The sequence below is a fragment of the Balaenoptera musculus genome, chromosome 18, assembly GCF_009873245.2.
Source record: "Balaenoptera musculus isolate JJ_BM4_2016_0621 chromosome 18, mBalMus1.pri.v3, whole genome shotgun sequence".
NCBI lineage: Eukaryota > Metazoa > Chordata > Mammalia > Artiodactyla > Balaenopteridae > Balaenoptera > Balaenoptera musculus.
Genome location: NC_045802.1, coordinates 65,356,563 through 65,373,579, shown reverse-complemented (window position 1 = coordinate 65,373,579; position 17,017 = coordinate 65,356,563). Strand labels below are relative to the sequence as shown.

Here is a 17,017-nt window from a genome sequence, read left to right as displayed (position 1 = left end):
TACACAGAGAATCCTAAAGATGCTACCAGAAAACTACTAGAGCTAATCAATGAATTTGGTAAAGTAGCAGGATATAAAATTAATGCTCAGAAATCTCTTGCATTCCTATACACTAATGATGAAAAATCTGAAAGAGAAATTAAGGAAACACTCCCATTTACCACTGCAACAAAAAGAATAAAATACCTAGGAATAAAGCTACCTAAGGAGACAAAAGAACTGTATGCAGAAAATTATAAGACACTGATGAAAGAAATTAAAGATGATACAAACAGATGGAGAGATATACCATGTTCTTGGACTGGAAGAATCAACATTCTGAAAATGACTAGACTACCCAAAGCAATCTACAGATTCAATGCAATCATTATCAAACTACCAATGGCATTTTGCACAGACCTAGAACAAAAAATTGCACAATTTGTATGGAAACACAAAAGACGCCAAATAGCCAAAGCAATCTTGAGAAAGAAAAACGGAGCTGGAGGAATCAGGCTCCCAGACTGCAGACTATACTACAAAGCTACAGTAATCAAGACAGTATGGTACTGGCACAAAAACAGAAATATGGATCAATGGAACAGGATAGAAAGCCCAGAGATAAACCCACGCACATACGGTCACCTTATCTTTGATAAAGGACACAAGAATATACAATGGAGAAAAGATAGCCTCTTCAATAAGTGGTGCTGGGAAAAACTGGACAGCTACATGTAAAAGAATGAAATTAGAACACTCCCTAACACCATACACAAAAATAAACTCAAAATGGATTAAAGACCTAAATGTAAGGCCAGACACTATCAAACTCTTAGAGGAAAACATAGGCAGAACACTCTATGACATAAATCACAGCAAGATCCTTTTTGACCCACCTCCTAGAAAAATAGAAAAAAAACAAAAATAGACAAATGGAACCTAATGAAACTTAAAAGTTTTTGCACAGCAAAGGAAACCATAAACAGGACGAAAAGACAACCCTCAGGATGGGAGAAAATATTTGCAAATGAAGCAACTGACAGAGGATTAATCTCCAAAATTTACAAGCAGCTCATGCAGCTCAATATCAAAAAAAAACAAACAACCTAATCCAAAAATGGGCAGAAGACCTAAACAGACATTTCTCCAAAGAAGATATACAGATTGCCAACAAACACATGAAAGGATGCTCAACATCACTAATCATTAGAGAAATGAAAATCAAAACTACAGTGAGGTATCACCTCACACCAGTCAGAATGGCCATCATCAAAAAATCTACAAACAATAAATGCTGGAGAGGGTGTGGAGAAAAGGGAACCCTCTTGCACTGTTGGTGTGGGAATGTAAATTGATACAGCCACTATGGAGAACAGTATGGAGGTTCCTTCAAAAAACTAAAAATAGAACTACCATGCGACCCAGCAATCCTACTACTGGGCATATACCCTGAGAAAACCATAATTCAAAAAGAGTCATGTACCACAATGTTCACTGTAGCACTATTTACAATAGCCAGAACTTGGAGGCAACCTAAGTGTCCATTGACAGATGAATGGATAAAGAAGATGTGGCACATATATACAGTGGAATATTACTCAGCCATAGAAAGAAATGAAATTGAGTTATTTGTAGTGAGGTGGATGGACCTAGAGACTGTCATACAGAGTGAAGTAAGTCAGAAAGAGAAAAACAAATACCGTATGCTAACACATATATATGGAAATCTAAAAAAAAACCAAAATAGTTCTGAAGAACCTAGGGGCAGGACAGGAATAAAGACGCAGACATAGTGAATGGACTTGAGGACACGGGGAGGGGGAAGGGTAAGCTGGGACGAAGTGAGAGAGGGGCATGGACATATATACACTACCAAATGTAAAATAGCTAGCTAGTGGGAAGCAGCTGCATAGCACATTGAGATCAGCTCGGTGCTTTGTGACCACCTCGAGTGGTAGGATAGGGAGGATGGGAGGGAGATGCAAGGGGGAGGAGATATGGGGATATATGTATATGTATAGCTGATTCACTTTGTTATAAAGCAGAAACTAACACACCATTGTAAAGTAATTATACTCCAATAAAGACGTTAAAAATAAATAAATAAAATAAAATAAAATACTTTACTTGATTTGAAACAAAAACTTTTCATTAAGGGTTCTAAGGCTCACTTCTTTTAAAAATCACCTCATTTAAATGTTTATAGCATAATGTCACATGAAAAAGACCACAAAACAGAATATATGAAAGGGGGAAAAAAAAAAATATATATATATATATATGAAAGGATTCTATACAATTACTGTATCTGCCTTAGTTACCTTCCAAAAATAGGGCACTGCCTTTATTCAAGGTCCTTACAACATCTAGCAGGAATCTCTCTCTGTTACTTCAACTTGAACAAAGTTGGGTAAGCAGGTATCCTAACATTTACTAAACAGCTTAGGGGTCACAGAGAATCATTTTATATTTAGGCATATATGTCACATGTATGTCTGCTGTAGGCAGAATATGTATACTGCGTACATGCATAGACTATGTATATGTATGCATAAAATACACACTCATATATATGCATAGATAAAAATCTGAAAGGTGTAAATCCAAAACAAGCAGTGATTACCTCTGGATGATATGAGATCTATAATTTAAATTTTTTATCTTGTTATTTATCTTTTCTAACTTGTCTACAACAAAGAAAGTTAAAATTTTTATTTTTATATTCCACTGTACTGGTGTCAACAGCAGAACTCTTTCCTTATATGGTATAGTTTTCATGTTCCACCAAGAAAGAATAATTTTCAGGTTCTCTGCCATTTTTCTAAAATTGCCAACATTTCCAGGTACTCTGGTAAACGTGTTCTAAACAAAAGGATGTTAAACAGGTGCTAACTGCACATATAACAACTTTTAGGTATCGCAAATCAAATTCCTTAAAGATTTACCTTCATCGTACATTTCTTCTATTAAATAGGCCTCTGCTCGGTCTTTCAAGGCGTTCACATTGTCAGGTTCCATCTGTAAAACTTCCGAACACACTCGAATAGCTTCAACAGGCTTCTCATCCTAAAAGTAAGTGTGAGAAAAGAATTTATGGTTGTTTTCCACATGTCAAGTTTTCACAATTCTGGGAGTGAGTCAACAGTTACCTTAGAAAAGCAGTGGCAAATCCTTTCTTTTGAACGAACTGTATATTCAGAAACACTTGGCTCTGTTTTCATGACAGATTCATATTTGCTGGTTGCATCTGTGTATCTGTTAAGTGAGCGAATCATGATGAGTAAAAAATGAAACTCTATTTCCAGAGCTAAAGAAAGGACCCTCTACTCTTCACTATATGTTATTTAATCGATTGACCTGAATGAGCACATCCCTTCAAAGACTGCTTCCACCTTATTAATCTACAGTAGTAAGGAAGGTTCTCTCTGCAATTAAGAGTTGGGAGATAAAACACACGACCACAGAAACCGTATATGGATAAATCGAAGCACACCTGTGAGCAGCCATCAAATCAAATGATGAATGAATTCTCTACAGAAAAGTGCTCATGGTTTTGAAACTGAGGAAAAGACTTTGTTCAAGTCTGACTATACAGAGCACTCTCAGCAAAACAGAGATCAGGTTTTATTTCTTGGTTACTACACGCTTTGATGAAATAACAGAGTCCATTACATGTTATTTTATGTAACAAATATCAATATTCAAATCTAAGTACATTGTAATTCCTTGCAGAAGAAACCTGCCTTTTTTTTTTTTTAGAGATGTCAACAGTTTTCTATTCACTTAGTTGTGTGTGTATATGTATGTGTGAGTATATGTAGTTTTATATAGTTTTATCACACGTGTAGATTCGTGTAACCATCACCACAATGAAGACACAGAACTATTCCACCTCTATAAGGTTTCTCCATGCCATCCCTTTATAGTTACACATCATCCTGCTCCCTAACCCTTAGCAATTTCTAATCTGTTTACCATCTCTATAATTGTATTTCATGAATGCTATATAAATGTAATCATACAGTAGGTAACCTTTTTTTTTTTTTTTAATTTTATTTATTTTTGGCTGCATTGAGTCTTCGTTGCTGCGCGCAGGCTTTTCTCTAGTTGCGGCAAGCGGGGGCTACTCTTCGTTGTGGTGCGCGGGCTTATTGCTGTGGCTTCTCTTGTTGAGGAGCATGGGCTCTAGGCGCACAGGCTTCAGTAGTTGTGGCACGCAGGCTCAGTAGTTGTGGCGCATGGGCTTAGCTGCTCCGTGGAGAAGAAACCTGCTTAAATTCCCAACATTACTAGCTTTCTAAGAACAATAAAAGCTACTTCAGCATTTTTTTAAACTGGTGAAAAGTACTAGTCATATTACGCACTGCTACTTTCCTCATTAATGGCAAACTGCTGGGTTGGCCAAAAGGTTCGTTCAGTTTTTTCCATAAGATGGCTCTAGTAGCACTTAGTTGCCTTTAACTTCATTCGAAACAATTATGTTAGATTGTATGTGACAGCTGTCATATCAGTGTACATTTAAAAAAAGATCAAAATTGGTGAATTTTTGTGTAGCCATTTTAATGTTGAAGATGGAAGACAAAAAGCAACATTTTCAGCATATTATGCTTTATTATTTCAAGAAAGGTAAAAATGCAACTGAAATGCACAAAAAGATTTATGCAGTGTATGGAGAAGGTGCTGTGACTGACTGAACACGTCAAACGTGGCTTGAGAAGTTTCATCCTGGGGATTTCTCACTGGATGATGCTCCACGGTCGGGTAGACCAGTTGAAGTTGACAGCGATCAAATCGAAACAGTAACTGAGAACAATGAACATTATACCACGCGGGAGATAGCCAGCATACTCAAAATACCCACATCAAGTGTTGAAAATCATCTGCGCCAGCTTGGTTGTGTGAACCACTTTGATGTTTCGGTTCCACATAAGTTAAGCGAAAAAAACCTTCTTGACCATATTTCCACTTGCAATTCTCAACTGAAACATAATGAAAACGTTCTGTTTTTAAAACAAATTGTGATGGGCGATGAAAAGTGGATACTGTACAACAATGTAGAACGGAAGAGATCGTGGGACAAGCAAAATGAACCACCACCAACCACACCAAAGGCCAGTCTTCATCCAAAGAAGGTGATGTGTATACGGTGGGATTGGAAGGGAGTCCTCTATTATGAGCTCCTTGTGGAAAACCAAACGATTAATTCCAACAAGTACTGCTCCCAATTAGACCAAATGAAAGCAGCACTCGACGAAAAGCATCCAGAATTAATCAACAGAAAACGCATAATCTTCCATCAGGATAACACAAGACCACATGTTTCTTTGATGCCCAGACAAAAACTGTTACAGCTTGGCTGGGAAGTCCTGATTCATCTGCCATATTCACCAGACATTGTACCTTCAGATTTTCATTTATTCCGGTCTTTACAAAATTCTGTTAACAGAAAAAATTTCAATTCCCTGGAAGACTGTAAAAGGCACCTGGAACAGTTCTTTGCTCAAAAAGATAAAAAGTTTTTGGTAGATGGAATTATGACGTTGCCTGAAAAATGGCAGAAGGTAGTGGAACAAAAGGGTGAATACATTGTTCAATAAAGTTCTTGGTGAAAATGAAAAATGTGTCTTTTTAGTTAAAAAACCGAAGGCACTTTTTGGCCCACCCAGTGCAAGCTATATTTACCTTCCATTGTGGCACATTATTCCCAAAGTGCTGCAATCTTCAAATTTAAATGCCACTGTACTAAAATACAGGTTTAAATACAAAACTTAAAGCAAAAGCTAGACATCAATGTCAAAATCCTAGTTGGGATTACTGTTCTAGAGATTTCCAAGATGGTACAATTGTAGGAAACTATACAGAGTACGCGAGACCTCGCTCTATTTCTTAAAACTACGTGCGAAACTACAATTAGAAATTAAAAGCTCAATTAGAAAATACTGCACTTCACTTTAAAAAAAAAAGGTAGCTTCTGGAAAGGTGGAGTAGATGTACCTTCCCCAATTCTTCTAGCTAGATACCTGTGTAAATACCCTGGACATTATATGTACTTTTTTTTTTAATATGAAAAGACTCAGAAAGGGGGCGATAAGAAAATTACGGTCCCACCCCCACCAATATCAGCAGGTCAACTGGAGAGCCTAGACTTCTTCCCTGGTAATGAGGTGTGTCCACACCCAGCCAAGGTGGTGTCGGAGAATGCCACTTTGGGAGTCAGACTTTCATCCCTGGCCAGAACTGAGTCCCCGAACTCTGACCCACACCACGCGGTAGTGAGGATCCCACACCTCGAACAGCAGTGAAGGCCAAGTGGGAAACTTCCACCTCAATCTGGCAGTTAATGAGGTAGTGCATACCCCCAGCCCCTCATGCTCACTTTGCTGGAACAATGTCAGAAAAAGCCACCCAAAAAAGAAGATTTAAATAAAAAACAGTATCTTATAAAATGAACATATCCAGGTTTCAATTAAAAACTAATCATCATACCAAGAAACAGGAAAATCTCAAACCAACACCAAGAGGACAGAGATGTTAAAGCAGCCATGAAAAAAGCAGCAATTAACAAACATGTTTAAAGCAAATGAAAAAATAGAATGCCTCAGCAAAGAAATGGAAAGTCTCAGCAAAGAAATAGAAGATATAAACATTCCAAATAGAATTTTTAGAACTGAAAAGTATAAAAACTGAAATAAATTGCTCACCACATGTGCTCAAGAGCAGAATGTAGGGGACAGAGAAAAGAATCAGTGAATTGGAACACTAGAAATTACCAAATCTGAACAACAGAGAAAACAAACTGGAAAAGAAAAATAAACGGAGCCTCAGGGACTGTAGGGCTAAAACAAAAACTCTAACATTTATGTTAATCAGAGTCTAAGAAGGAAAACAGAGAGAGGGCAGGGCTGAAAAAGTATTCCCAGAAATAATGGCTGGAAACTTCCCAAAATTTGACAAGAGACATAAACCTACATATTCTAGAAGCTAAGGATACGTCAAACAGGATAAACACAAAGAAATCCATGCTGAGCTATATCATAATTAAACTTCTGAAAACTAAAGACAAGGAAATAATCTGGAAAGCAGTCAGAGGAAAATAACTCCTTATCTTTAGGGAAAAAAACAATTAGAATGACAATGGATTTCTCATCAGGAACCATGGAAGCCAGAAAGAAATGGCACAATATTTTTCAGCTGCTGTAACAAAAGAACTCTTAACCCAGAATCCTGTACTGAGAGGAAATGTCTGCATACTCTGTATACATCGCTATCGCTCTAGATATATATTACCTTTTAATAATCAATTTATGTGCCTGTCTCCCACACTAAACTACCAGCGTCTTAAGACCAAACACTACGAGTCATATTCATTTCTGCACCCCTCAGTACATAGTCAGTGCCTGATACAGGAGAAATTCAGTAAATAGTTGGTGAAATATAAAATAAATCTGCTGGTAAGAATACTATGCAGGGACTTCCCTGGCGGCACAGTGGTTAAGAATCCACCTGCCAGTGCAGGGGACACGGGTTCGAGCCCTGGTTCAGGAAGATCCCACATGCCGTGGAGCAACTAAGTCCACGTGCCACAACTACTGAGGCCGCGCACCTAGAGCCCGTGCTCTGCAACAAGAGAAGCCACCGTAATGAGAAGCCCACGCACTGCAACAACCCCACTGGCTGCAACTAGAGAAAGCCCGCACGCATCAACGAAGACCCAATGCAGCCAAAAATAAACAAACAAATTGTAAATAAACAAATAAAAAAAATACTACGCAGTTACCACTATTTATATTCTGCCTTATTCAAAAAGTGTACAACTGTGGTAGTTTTGCTAAGGCCCAATGCCATCTAAGATACTCCACCCTCAACAGCAAGGAGTAAGAGCAAGCAGTTCAGTTGTTCTTTTGCGGCCACAACCAGACATATGAGGGAAGGTGAGATCCTCTACACAAGCACAGTCTTACCTGCCTTCTTTGATGAGCTCTTCAGCTGACTTAATCAGCTTATTAAGTTTCTTGACTTGTTTATAGTGTGCAAAACACCTTTTATGATCCTGGTCAAGTTTAAGACATTCACGAACTTCACTGTTCATGTATTAAAAAAAGGAAAATACTCCAAGTCAAAATAATCAATAAATGGTTTTTCATACTAAATATAGAAATCACAACAAAAGGTATTTTTTGTCTGTAACAATTAAAATATACTGACAATAATTTATCATACACTGTTACATACGACATTGTATTATGCACACACATTTATTAATTCAAATTCAAACGACTTAAGTAGAGATATATAACAAACACTATTTTGCTTCTGCAAATGTAATACCCTCCTATTTATTTTACTAAGCATACTTCATGAAAAGAACTAATGTGGAAGCAGAATAACTTAGAGATAACACAAAATTATAGATATATAAAAAAGTCTTAACCATAGTTTTATTAATTTAAATTTAAAAAGAAAATGGGAGTATTCTCTTACTGCAAACAATAAAAACATGAGGAGATGTGTACGTTACTAGAACTGACCTGAGAGACAGTTCATGGTCTCCTAGCTCATAGTACAGTGTGCTGATTTTATAGAATGCCTCAGTATTATCATTCTTCAATTTTGAAGCAGCTTTTAAGTCACTTATCGCTTTCCTAGGTTCCCCTTCTTTTATAAAACATTCAGCTCGAAGTTCCCGTAGTTCTGCATCCCAAACACAAACCTTGAGAAACAAAAGAACTAGACTTAAAGAAACAGTAAATTATGCACATTCATACCTGCACCCGACATATTTTATCTACATATTTATCAACATAAAACATCCTCAGTTAATGTGATGACTTCTATATTGTAAGTAATATTAAAAAGTCTGATACAATTTAGATGTGACAAAAATAATGAGATGTGACAAAATAATTTCTCCAAAGATGTCTTAAATAAATTCCAATGGGGTAAGGGATGTATATACTAACAAGGCCCTTTTCCTACCCCTTTCAGTTATATAATTCTAAAACACTGAAAGTAAGAAAACATGGTATTTACTATTAGAAGGTGGTTCCCAGTGAGGTATATTTGATTTATTTTAATATAAATTTATTTATTTTATTTAATTTTTTATTTTTGGCTGTACTGGGTCTTTGTTGCTGCGCACGGGCTTTTCTCTAGTTGCGGCGAGCGGGACCACTCTTCGCTGCGGTGCGCGGGCTTCTCATCGCGGTGGCCTCTCCTCTCCTGTTGCGGAGCACGGGCTCCAGGCACGTGGGCTTCAGTAGTTGTGGCTCGCGGGCTCAGCAGTTGTGGCTCGCGGGCCCTAGAGCGCAGGCTCAGCAGTTGCACACGGGCTCAGCTGCTCCGCGGCATGTGGGATCTTCCCAGACCGGGGCTCAAACCCATGTCCCCTGCGTTGGCAGGTGGATTCTTAACCACTGTGCCACCAGGGAAGCCCTACCGTATTTGATTTTGAAGAGATTATTTTCTAACTGGATTTTTGTACTTAACAATTCTAATTTCTAGTCTCAAAAAATAAAATCTAGACTCTAAATTCACAAAATATTTTTATTCTACCAGTAACTATATTAAATGATCTTTTACAAAATGCTACCTCCTTGAAATTAAATCCTCATATCACAAAAATAAAGAGAAAAACAATGTGAGAAGGCTGAAGCTTCACTGTTTCCATTTTATCAAAAAGTTGACAATGTTTGGTAAACCACTAGTATTCTTCAAAATGTAAACCCAAATGCTCACCAATAAGACCTGTGTTAAGTGTCTTTATATATTTCTTAGAGCTGTATTAAAGTCATGTCAACTTTTCACATAGAGTAAGATATCAAAATCAACATTGTATATAAACTAAATACAACAAGCTAGGTCAAGATGGATAGTCTAATTACTGGAAGGTAAAAATCGTAACTTTGTATTTCCTTGATAAAGCATTAACAAAATAATTTAGTAAACCGTGAATTCCACTGGACCACACCACACGATTTCTTCTATAAAACTATCAAAAACTGGCCATTCTATATACATCACGAGTTTAATGCCAAGATTAGACCATACAAAGTGCTATGAAAATGATAAATAAATATGAATTATGACTGCTTCCATTTGAATATTCTTTTAGACTTCCTTCTGAAACCATTACATCCTTTGTCATTAAGTCCTTGCTGAGGCAGATTTAGATTTCCCTATCTAGAACCCTCTGGATCCTATCAACTCTTCATCTGCCTTCTTCCCTAGAAACTTCTCACTCTAAACACTCATCTTTCCTCCCAAACATCATTTTTCCTTTTTCTTCAATCAACTCTTTCATCTTTTACCCCATTAACTAACCTCTAGAGTTTTCTTGCCCTGCCACCCAAAAATGCAAAATCAAACAAAAACAGCAAAGCAGGCAATGTATAAAGATAGGCAACTCCCACTCCGTAGCACCTTCAGTATATTTACTGAAAATTTCAGTCCCAAATTTTGTTCTGTATAAACACCATCTTTCAATTAAGAGCTGAAAACCCCAGGGTCAATCTGATTTTATGCTATCTAAGTTTTTTGTGGTATATAACATGTCAAAGTATATACACATACCTTATAGTAAAAAGCAGTTAAGTGTTAGGCATGTCAGTTGCAAGAGCAAAAAAAAAACTTACCTCTAAAATCTTATCAAGGAAGGTTATAGCAGCAATATAATCTGAGCTTTCAAAAGCATCAAGTGCTTGTGAACGCAAACGCTGCATTTCATCAGATTTGATAAGTTGGGACTGGGCTTCTTTTTCTTCATTTTCACTTGGATTTGATTTGAGCTATAACAATAATAAGAAATTAAACAGGGTTTTTAATCTCTTGAGTGTAATACCCATAATATACAATGATCTGACCCTTCCAAACACTCCAGTTCATCGGGGGGAAGGGGTAAGGAGACACTGGCACAACTGGCTTCTCCAGTGACTTGTCCCCCGGTGCTGATTGCTGTGGGAAGCAGCAGTGAAGGCATCCTTACTCCCACCGATATGGTGCGCGAGAGCAGGCAGTGGAGCTAGAGTCAAAAGAGCTGGGTCGCCAAAACTTCCCTGGAAGCAAATATATTTAGGAATGTGGAAAGGTAGAGAAGAATGAAGGAAAGCACCTTTCTCACTTTGTTACATACAGCTCTGCAGAAAAACTTGAGTTTTATGTGTTTTGCGCCTTCTAGTTATATTTCTTAAGTATTTAGTTTTAAGTATAAAATAATTTTATCACAATAATGAAAAGCATAGGGAAACTGAAGGAAAGGGCAGTTTTTTAGGGGTTATAAGATTAAAAAGATTTGATACCAGAGGGTTTGAGGTATAATAAGAAAGGAAGACTTTACAGGGAAAAATAAGAGAGTAACATCTTATTAAAAAGGCTTATGACATGGTTTTAGGAGGTTTACACGTTGTCTCTTTTTTTAAACATCTTTATCAAGGTATACTTTATATACCATAAAATTCACTCATTTGAGTGTGCAATTCCATGACTTTTAATAAACTTACAAAGTATGCGACCATTACCACAGTTTTAGACCGTTCCTACCGCCTCAGTAAGATCCCTTGTGTCTGCTTACAGTTCATTCCTGCCCCCAGGCTGGCCTCATACGCACAGTCAACTCTTAACAATTTCTTCCTCCACATGGAAAAATCTTAAGCTTAATGGCACAGAAAAACTGGGTGCCTACATTAAAAAGCTACTGATTTTTTGGAAAGATTTTTCTTTAAGATTACAGTTTATATGTAATAATTCCTGAAATCTAATATTCCTACCAAGATGGGAATTGTAGTTAATGGGTTCCCCTTTCGGGTGAAGTACAGACACCAGTAGGTTATTTCTAGAAATACCTCCCCTTCAGTTGACCGATCACACTGCTTCCCCTTCAGTGGACTCATGTTTTAAAAACACCCCCACTAGCTACCTGGTAGGAGAGGATACTCCAAATGAGAAAACTTAAAAATACTAACTCTTGGTAAAGGGACTGTATTTCTCCATTTTGTCTTTTGGATACTTTCGGTATTCTTTTCTGTCTGTTTAATCTTTGGCTTTTGAAGGAATGGCTAGGACTCCAAGCATTCATAGGTAACTGGGAAGTGGTAACCTTAGCTCACTAAGGAGGAGGATTTTCCCTGCAAGACTGAATTTACAAGTTGAAGGAAGCTACTTTGGGCTATGGAATGCTTGTGTTTGTTTTATCATCCTCAGGATAGTCTTGAATACTTCTAATAAACCACACTGGAAGGAGTATAAGTGTATATGTGCTGTCACTTTGGTCTGGGTAAAAGTAGATGTTTAGTGATAACTTGTTTCCTCGATGATGATGATGACGACGATGATATGTCAGGTATCCAGCATTATAATTCAACATCTGTATACACTACAAAGTGATCACTCCCACAAGTCTAGTTACCATTCATCATTATACAGCTGACCCCCTTCACCCATTATACCCAACTCCCAACCCCCTTCCCCTCCAGTAACCACTAATCTAGTCTCTGCAACTATGAATAAATTTCATTTTGTTTGTTCGTTTGTTTTTTTAGATTCCACATACGAGTGAAATCATACAGTATTTGCCTTTCTCCATCTGATTTATTTTACTTAGCCTAATACACTCAAGATCCATCCATATTGTCACAAATGGGAGGATTTCTTTTTTTATAGTTGAATAGTATTCCACTGCATATACATACTACATCTTCTTTATTTGTTCATCCATTAATGGACACTTAGGTTGTTTCCATATCTTGGCTATTGTAAATAATGCTGCAGTGGACATAGAGGGGGGCATATATATTGGTAACTTGTTTCCTATATGTACACTACTGCCCCCTTTTGGACAGAATGTATTAGAGACTGCCTCTTCTGGATGGAATTTGCATCTTTTCTCTCCCAAACTTTTACAGTCTAGTCTCTTCAACACACTTTTTCTCGTAGGAAGGTGAGGGAGGGGAAGGCCCTAAACCTCGAGGGTGAGGATGGAGGGCTCAGCCTCACTCCATGGTCAAATAATGGGAATGGGAAAGAAGGAGTGAGCCCTGGTCATCTGGGCTTCTTTGGGGCTGGGAGGTAAAAGGAGAAGAGGGGGAGATTCTTCCAAGGAGGTAAGAAAGGAGTCTGAGGAACAAACTAAGGACATACAACTCAGGAGAGTTTCAAAGAGGGTTAAGTGAGATGAAGCTTTTCACTCTTATCCCAAGGTTGCTGACTCCTCCCAACTGCCCTCTCACGTTCCAGGATACTTACACGTGGAGAGTGAACCCTGCTGATATTTCCCTCCCTCCTTTTGTCATGTTTCTTGATATCCCTTCTTTTCTTTGGTGCTTTACATTTCTGACTCTCTCAGCCAAACCTCTATCTGTAACAGTACTTTATTTCTTATTTACCGTGGTCACTATCTTTTGGAGAAAAAATCATAATAATGAACACAGATGCAAAAATCATCCACAAAATGCTAGGAAACTGACTCCAGCAACACACTGAAAGGCTCATACACCATGATCAAGTGGGGTTTATTGCAGGGATGCAAGGAGTTTTCAACATCTGCAAATCAACACAATATATCACACATTGACAAGTTAAAGAATAAAAACTATATGATCATCTCAATAGATACAGAAAAGACTTTTGATAAAATTCAACATCCACTTGTGATTAACAAAAAACTCTTCAGAAAGTGGGCATAGAGGGAACATACCTCAACATAATAAAGGTCACACATGACAAACCCACAGCCAACATCACATGCAATGGTGAAAAGCTGAAAGCATTTCCTCTCAGATCAGGAACAAGACAAGGATGTCCACTCTCACCACTTTTATTCAAGTCCTAGCCACAGCAATCAGAGAAGAAAAACAAATAAAAGGAATCCAAATTGGAAAAGAAAAAGTAAAACTGTCACTGTTTGCAGATGACATGAGGCTATACGTAGAAAATCCTACAGATGCTGCCAGAAAACTACTAAAGCTCATCAATCAATTCGGTAAAGTTGCTGGATACAAAATTAATAAAAATAAATCTGTTGAATTTCTATATACTAGCAATGAAATATCAGAAACAGAAATTAAGGAAACAATCCCATTAACTATCACATCAAAAAGAATAAAGTATCTAGGAATAAACCTACCTAAAGAGGCAACAGACCTGTACTCTGAAAACTGTAAGATGTTAATGAGAGAAACTGAAGATGACGTAGATGGAAATATATACCATGTTCTTGGATTGGAAGAATTAACACTGTTAAAACAACCATAGAACCCAAGGCAATCTACAGATTCAATGCAATCCCTATCAAATTACCAATGGCATTTTTCACAGAACTAGAACAAAAATTTTTTTAATTTGTATAGAAACACAAAAAACCTCGCATAACCAAAACAATCTTGAAAGAGAACAGAGCTGGAGGAATCACACTCCCTAACTTTGGACTATACTACAAAGCTACAGTAGTTAAAACAGTATGGTACTGGCACAAAAAACAGAAATATAGATCAATGGAACAAGATAGAAAGCCCAGAAATAAACCCATGCACTTATGGTCAATTAATCTACAACAAAGGAGGCAAGAATATACAATGGAGAAAAGACAGCCTCTTCAATAAGTGGTGCTGGGGAAACTGGACAGCTACATGTAAAAGACTGAAATTAGAACATTCTCTAACACCAAATACAAAAATAAACTCAAAATGGATTAAAGACCTAAATGTGAGACCGGATACTATAAAACTCCTGGAGGAAAACGGAGGCAAAACACTCTTTGACATAAATTGCAGCAATACTTTTTGGATCCATCTCCCAGAGTAATGGTAATAAAAACAAAAATAAACAAAAGGAACTTAATTAAACTTAAAAGCTTTTGCACAGCAAAGGAAACCACAAACAAAATGAAAAGACAACTAGCAGATTGGAGGAAAATATTTGCAAATGATGCTACAGACAAGGTAGTAATTTCCAAAATATACAAACAGTTCATAGAGCTTAATATCAAAAAAACCAAACAACCCAATGAAAAATGGGCAGAAGACCTAAATAGACATTTCTCCAAAGAAAACATACAGATGGTCAACAGGCACATGAAAAGATGCTCAACATCACTAATTATTAAAGAAATGCAAATCAAAACTGCAATAAGGTATCACTTCACACCAGTCAGAACGGTCATGATTAAAAAGTCTACAAATAATAAATGCTGGAGAGGGTGTGGAGAAAAAGGAATCCTCCTACAAAGTTGGTGGGAATGCAAATTGGTGCAGCCCACTATGAAGAACAGTATGGAGGTTCCTTAAAAAACTGAAAACAGAGTTATCATATGATCCTGCAATCCTACTCCTGGGCATATACCCAGAGAAAACTCTAACTCGAAAAGATACATGCACCCCAATATTCATAGCAGCACTATTTATAACAGCCAAGAAATGGAAGCAACCTAAATGTCCCTCAGCAGATGAATGGATAAAAAAGATGTGGTGTGGAGATAGATACACACACACACACACACACACAAAATAGAATATTACTCAGTCATAAAAAGGAATGAAATTGGGTCATTTGTAGAGACGTGGAAGGACCTAGAGACTGTCTTACAGAGTGAAGTAAGTCAGAAAGAGAAAAATGAATATTGTATATTAATGCATATATGTGGAATCTGAAAAAATTGGTATAGACGATCTTATTTACAAAGTAGAGAGACAAAGACATAGAGAACAAACGTATGGATACCAAGGGGGAAGGGGGTGGGTGAATTGGCAAACTGGGATTGACATATATACACTATTGATACTGTGTATAAAATAGATAACTAGGGGGCACCTTCAATATGGTGGAGGAGTAAGACGTGGAGATCACCTTCTTCCCCACAAATACATCAAAACTACACCTACATGTGGAACACCTCCTACAGAACACCTACAGAACACCTACTGAACGCTGGCAGAAGACCTCAGACTTCCCAAAAGGCAAGAAACTCCCCACGTACCTGGGTAGGGCAAAAGAAAAAAGAAAAAACAAAGACAAAAGAATAGGGACGGGACCTGCACCTCTGGGAGGGAGCTGTGAAGGAGGAAAAGTTTCCACACACTACGAAGCCCCTTCATTGGCAGAGACGGGGGGAGGGCGGGGGGAAGCTTCGGAGCCACGGAGGAGAGCGCAGCAACAGGGGTGCAGAGGGCAAAGCAGAGAGATTCCCGCACAGAGGATCGGTGCCGACCAGCACTCACCAGCCTGAGAGACTTGTCTGCTCACCCGCCAGGACGGGCGGGGGCTGGGAGCTGAGGCTCGGGCTTCGGAGGTCAGATCCCAGGGAGAGGACTAGGGTTGGCTGCGTGAACACAGCCTGAAGGGGGCTAGTGCGCCACAGCTAGCTGGGAGGGAGTCTGGGAAAAAGTCTGGACCTGCAGGACACCATTGTTTCGGGGTGCACAAGGAGAGGGGATTCAGAGCACCGCCTAAACGAGCTCTAGAGATGGGCACGAGCCACGGTTATCAGCGTGGACACCAGAGACGGGCATGAAATGCTAAGGCTGCTGCTGCAGCCACCAAGAAACCTGTATGAAGCACAGGTCACTATCCACACCTCCGGTCTTGGTAGCCTGTGCGGCCCGCCACTGCCAGGGTCCCGTGATCCAGGGACAACTTCCCCGGGAGAACACACGGCGCGCCTCAGGCTGTTGCAACGTCACGCCGGCCTCTGCCGCCGCAGGCTCGGTCCGCATTCCGTACCCCTCCCTGCCCCCCTCAGCCTGAGTGAGCCAGAGCCCCCTAATCAACCGCTGCTTTAACCCCATCCTGTCTGGGTGGGGAACAAACACCCTCAGGCGACCTACACGCAGAGGCAAGGCCGAATCCAAAGCTGAACCCCAGGAGCTGTGTCAACAAAGAAGAGAAAGGGAAATCTCTCCCAGCAGCCTCAGGAGCAGTGGATTAAATCTCCACAATCAACTTGACGTACCCTGCACCTGTAGAATACCTGCATAAACAACAAATCATCCCAAAATTGAGGTGGTGGACGTTGGGAACAACTGTAGACTTGGGATTTGCTTTCTGCATCTAA

The 17,017-nt window shown here is 38.7% G+C and overlaps 1 protein-coding gene across 1 annotated transcript in view; it reads right to left on the bottom strand.

The window, feature by feature from the left end:
* Positions 1-17,017, bottom strand: part of DNAJC3 (DnaJ heat shock protein family (Hsp40) member C3) — a 91,831-nt gene that overhangs the window by 23,956 nt on the left and 50,858 nt on the right. Inside the window, exons 5-9 of the mRNA XM_036831484.1 lie at positions 10,611-10,763; positions 8,508-8,689; positions 7,941-8,060; positions 3,129-3,234; positions 2,925-3,045 (exon numbers count right to left, since the gene is read on the bottom strand). Coding sequence (XP_036687379.1) covers positions 2,925-3,045; positions 3,129-3,234; positions 7,941-8,060; positions 8,508-8,689; positions 10,611-10,763 — 682 coding nt within the window. The remainder of the gene's footprint in view (positions 1-2,924; positions 3,046-3,128; positions 3,235-7,940; positions 8,061-8,507; positions 8,690-10,610; positions 10,764-17,017) is intronic.